The sequence below is a fragment of the Sphaeroforma arctica genome (genome assembly GCF_001186125.1).
Source record: "Sphaeroforma arctica JP610 unplaced genomic scaffold supercont1.226, whole genome shotgun sequence".
Classification (NCBI taxonomy): Eukaryota; class Ichthyosporea; order Ichthyophonida; genus Sphaeroforma; species Sphaeroforma arctica.
In genome coordinates this window covers 96,032-101,204 of record NW_014040332.1, presented here as the reverse complement: position 1 = coordinate 101,204, position 5,173 = coordinate 96,032, and the positions used below count along the sequence as shown (strand labels likewise).

At 48.5% G+C, this 5,173-nt stretch overlaps 1 protein-coding gene across 2 annotated transcripts; it reads left to right on the top strand.

Annotated features, from left to right (window-relative positions):
• Positions 1-640: 640 nt before the first annotated feature.
• Positions 641-3,785, top strand: SARC_04174 (the record flags this gene model as incomplete). 2 transcript variants are annotated; one of them, XM_014302018.1, is made up of 6 exons in its annotated part: positions 641-692; positions 1,002-1,151; positions 1,516-1,708; positions 1,915-2,005; positions 2,499-3,536; positions 3,723-3,785. In XM_014302018.1, 6 exons carry the CDS (start codon positions 641-643, stop codon positions 3,783-3,785), a joined length of 1,587 nt encoding a protein of 528 aa, XP_014157493.1. The 2 variants fall into 2 exon arrangements, with proteins under 2 accessions (XP_014157493.1, XP_014157492.1); XM_014302017.1 differs by lacking the exon at positions 641-692 and having other exon boundaries at positions 963-1,151.
• Positions 3,786-5,173: the final 1,388 nt, after the last annotated feature.

The window sequence follows — 5,173 nt, the reverse complement described above, 5'->3', positions numbered from 1 at the left end:
TATATATATATATATATATAATACTTATATATATATACATATATATATATATATATATATATATAATGTACCCTTTTTGGTGACATGGTCAGCCCACATTAAACTCACGCCAGGCGCTGCATCCACGATATGCAGTCTCGCCTTCTGTGCGATATTTGGTCAACCCAGATTTCGGTACACAAGTACACACAGTTTGTATTATTCGAGTTGTCTATTGTGTCACGGCTGTATTGTGCATCATATACCTTGTGTTCAACCGCGGACGGCGTATCACCCTGTTTCCCGTGCAATATCTTTTTCTTGACCGAACTCTTGTATGATATGTATTCTGCAGCTACTTCACTTCGTACCCAATCTGTCGTCCACAGCTGTAGCACTTACGCATGCACACAGCTGTAGTCCATCGGAAGTGGCGACTCTCAGATTTCCCGTACCCACTCGATACTTCACTAACCTATTAGCTAGTGCAAGAGACCTAACGTAATAGCCAGTTATCCATATGTTCTTGTTGTGTGCTTATGTGATTGGGCTGCCTTTTCCGACACTTTTAGAATCGCCGAATCCTCTGGTATCGGAGATCAGAGCCCTGAAGAGAGATCGGCAGGATGAGGCGCACAAATTGCTACGGCAGTGTGCAGGCATGGTGTTTAAGATCATGGAGGCGCGCAGTTGGAAGGTGCTGATTTTACGCGGTATGTCCTACCATTTCGATTGCCTTGGGATGTTGTTTCGGGGATTGTACTATACCAAAGCCCACGGTCATCAATACCGAGACGAGGTCGATACACATTGACTCAGCGGACGTATGTAGATTTCTGAAGCGGCCCGTCGTGTATTGTTATCTGGTCATTGCGGTCCATTAATAGGCCTCGTGGTCTTCCTCGTGGGTTCATCGGCCCTTTAGTTCCATTCAGGACCAGCTTTGGCCTGTAAGTCCGCGGCTGGATTACCCGATACACTTCCAATCAATCTGCCCTGTGCACACTGTTTCGGCCCCACAGAGTTTTTCCCCAAGAATGCTAATCTGCTGGGGTTGAATGTGAATCGAGGACAAGAGGTCCGTATACGTCTGCGACCCGCCAACGACCCGGAGAGCTTCTACTCCTTCGAGTTTGTTCTCGGGACGATGCTACACGAACTCGTGCATAACGGTATGTCGGCGCAGGGGGTAAACTTTAGTTTTTTGTGGGGTGTAGGTCGGTTGTCCATGGATTATGAAGGAGATACGGCGTTCATGGCCACTATGGTCGAGTTTGGGTTGTCGCTGAAGGGAAGGCATGACCCTCTGTCTCTCAACCCGACATCCTGCGAATGTCTATACTGAGTAGCTTGTCCACAGAACTTTGCACATAACAACTCGCTTAGATTCGGCCGTGGAGCCATGGCACGCGTTCGAATACTGTTAGGTATAATAATGTATACCTTATGATAGCAAGTGTTAATTAAGCTATGGCTATCACCATCGCAAACCCCACCTCAATCCGTACACTCAAGGCAAATTATTGTACATAACAGTTCATGGCCCGCATGATGTGAGGTTCTACGCGTTACTCGACGTTATCAGAAAGGAGTGCGAGGACTGGATGCACAAGGGATTTACTGGGCTGAAGGGGTTTGATACCGGCGGTAAGAAACTGGGCGGCAATCGGTGGACCAATCCCTCAGACGCAGAGAGACACCGTGTTATGGAGCTAGCGGCCACAAAGAGGTACACCCTGTGGTGCAATTGTTCTTACTTTATTTAAGCGTCTCAGTTGTGTGGATACTTACATTCATACCGACACCTTTGAGCGAGGTATCGATACGGTCCTCGGTGACACGGGTGAAATGTCTTGATTGGTTAAAAATTTGCGCTGAGATTGTATAACTATAAGTATTTACTAAAACTGTGCATTTCTCGGGATTGTAATGTAGGCGGCGAGACACACCCTACTTCGATGGGAGAAGGCTCGGGGGAGGCAGCACTCTTGGTAGCAACAAGAGTCCAAGAGAGCTGGCTGTACTGGTATGTTATTTTCATCCCAATATCGATTATATGGGTGCTATACTATGTCTATGTCTGCCTCGAAACTCTGCCGAAGTAGTGAATCTGTACTGAAGGTTCGTGCAGCGTGTTTGGATGTGGCCACTGCTGCACCCCGCTTAGTCCCGTGGTGAGAGTTGTATTGACAAAGAAGCTATAGGGTTTGCAATAGAGCCGCAGTGGAGTATCGTTTATGATTAACAAGCGCTGCGATCTAATATATTTTTTGGTAAAGGGGATTGCTAATCAATTGATGTCTGGTTGTACGGGTGCTTGGTAGTCTAGTTCCGACTGGTGTCATTTGTCGGGCACTCCTGACAATGCCGCAGTTTGTATCGCTTATACGTGATATACATGGCTATAGATACATTCACCTAAATCTATGCGGGGTGGGTACTTGTGTCTGTGTTTGATATACTTCTTGATATATCTCTGAGCTACCAAGTATTGGCTGGCTAATCACATACCTTCTCAGGCTGCGGAGAAACGCCGGCGCGACAATCTCTGGTGTGGTGATGAGAATACGATCGACCTAGATGATGTAGACAGTGCACAAGCAGTACCAGCTACGTCAAATGGCCAACCAACAGTCAGTGAGAGTGTATCGAAACGTGCGAAGAAACCTTTAGCCAGTACATTGTTTGCAGCGGGGATTGGCCGCTCACGTGGCGCGAGTGTAGGTAGAACGGAGGTGGCAAACTGTGACGGACCATATCGGTATGGAAAGGGCAGTAGCAGTATTAAGAATGGCCGGGTGTCTTCTACGAGTAAGGCATCGAACAGCACGGATGTGCGTTTACGTGTAAGTGTAAGTGTTGGCCAAGGAAAGGGAAAGGAGACGGCAAAGGGAGCATCTTGTCCTGAAATCATCGAGATTCTGGACAGTGACGACGATGTGGAAGGTAGTATCAATGATGTAGGTAAGGATACAGGAAACTTGCAACTACACATGGCTGGACATAATGGAGTCGCCAATCAGTCACAAAGAGGCGCCGCTCGTACAGCCAAAACGACAGGCACATCTCAGTCACCTGTTGCAAAGCAGAGTGTAGATACTTGTCCAACACAAAGGAGGACAGTGAGGGTGGAGAGAGATGGGAGTGTATGGAAGGCAGCAACGGGTAGCACGCTTTCTGGTAGATCTGATAGACAGACAAACGAACAGAGGTATACACAGACAGTCACACGGGCGAATGCTTCAGAGTGTTCTTCACCGGGGAGATCCAAAGCAAGAGAGGTGGGTGCAACGTGGAAATGTGTATTTTGTACCTTTGCAAATCAGCGCACAGGTAATACCAGAAGTAGTCCGGGTGTATGCACGAGGTGCTGTATGAAAGACACTGTAGCACCGTCGCTGTTTTTACCTGATGAGTCATCACACTCTACTGATGAAGAACGGAGAATCGCAATTGGCCAGCAAGTTGAAAGACGGGAGGTACCTATTAACAAGTGGGCTTGCAACCATTGCACCTTTAGTAATACAGATCTGTGCAGTGACAGGGGGGCTGCTAGGGTATGCGCCATGTGTGCTTTGCTTCAGTCGTGAGGTTTGATAAGGACGTGAACATTACTAAGTTCTGATGCAAGGTATTCTTAGTATCATCGAAGGTTGTGGATGTAAGCAAAGCTTCACGTGTTCAGCTACTGGCCGTTCGTCCGACATATATTGTATCCATTTCACCAAATCGACCTCGTGTAGGTACACACAGCTGCAGGCGTAAACGCCATGATGTTCTCTGCACCCACTACTGCAGAACAGTGAGGGCGTGCGTGCATACACCCACTAACCTGGGCCATGATAGAGGTGCTTTGTGCATCCAGATGCAGGCATTATAGTTGGGTCCCTGCCTCACGCACACTCCTAAAGACCTACAATACAATACAATACAATACAATACATGGTCTCAACACTGTATATGTTGCCGCACGCCTGTCCAACTGGTGGCACGTGGTTGTAGGGATGTATGCAGCTGCTGTGTTGCACTGCTAGTATGGACATCATGACGTTGAGCTCCTGGCCTCGACTCGTTAGTAGTACTTCGTGCATGCAGCTGCAGGACTGATTAAGCGAGATGTATCATCATGAACTCCTCTACCGACCTACCTACATAACAGGTCAACGGCTTCGTACACGTATCTGCAAGCACAATTTGTCGTGGACATGCGCAGTTATACAGCCATGTGTAGACTAGTCAGGGCCGGCGCAATTGTTTTGACCATTGGGTTTCGGAGAGAACCCCAATGTATCCAGCGGCTGTCCTGAATTGCCCCGGCCGAGTGCATACAGCTACATATCGTTTTAATTAGCACGATCGCGTGTATATAGCTGTCAGGCCCTAAAAAGTGAAATTGGTCCGGTGCTATGCCCAGCTATCGCATCGGATAGACAGAACCGAAGTGCTGTGTACAGCGGCTGGCCCACATTGCCGTGGCTGTCCTTCCTGTATGCGTCTGCTAACCTGTTTGAGTGACAGTACGACCCCAAACATACAACCATAGACCGATACTGCCGGCTATAGGCGTGGGGTAGTACTACTACTAGCGTACTTATGTCCAGCGACCATTGGAGACTGTCGTAAGCAACTGGTGATCAGGAACACGCGCACAGAGCCACTGACCCAGAATTCGACGAGATAGCTTAGGCACGTACTGTTTCAGACCGGAATGCACCAGTCCCGGAGGTGCAATAGCGCTATCAGGTATCGCCTTAGTATCTATGTCACCGGGCTTAGTCATGTCGTGGATATTATGGTACGCATGGCCGCATAGTTGTCGTCGGTGTACTGTGTACGGGCTGCCTGGAATTAAAGGACGAGCGTTTATCCTTCACTCTACTCTACCATAATCTCCGAAGATCACACCCCTAGTACCGAACTTCATGTTGCAAACACAAGGCCTCGGACGACGCAATCGCCCCCATAGTTCCATAGTCATACATCGATGTACAGGCGTAGGTGGCAGGCTGCGAGTAAGGCTCATCATCGATCGGTGCCAATTAGCGCCGCAGGGTATACCTCGCACAATGCTGCAGTTCGGTACCTGCGGGGGCTGTACAAGAGGAGTGCTATTTATAGTGTTGACATGTGACACCGTGTCAGGCCAGTACACGTGGTCTTCTGTCACCACACGGCCCCTGTTCGTACCTACAGA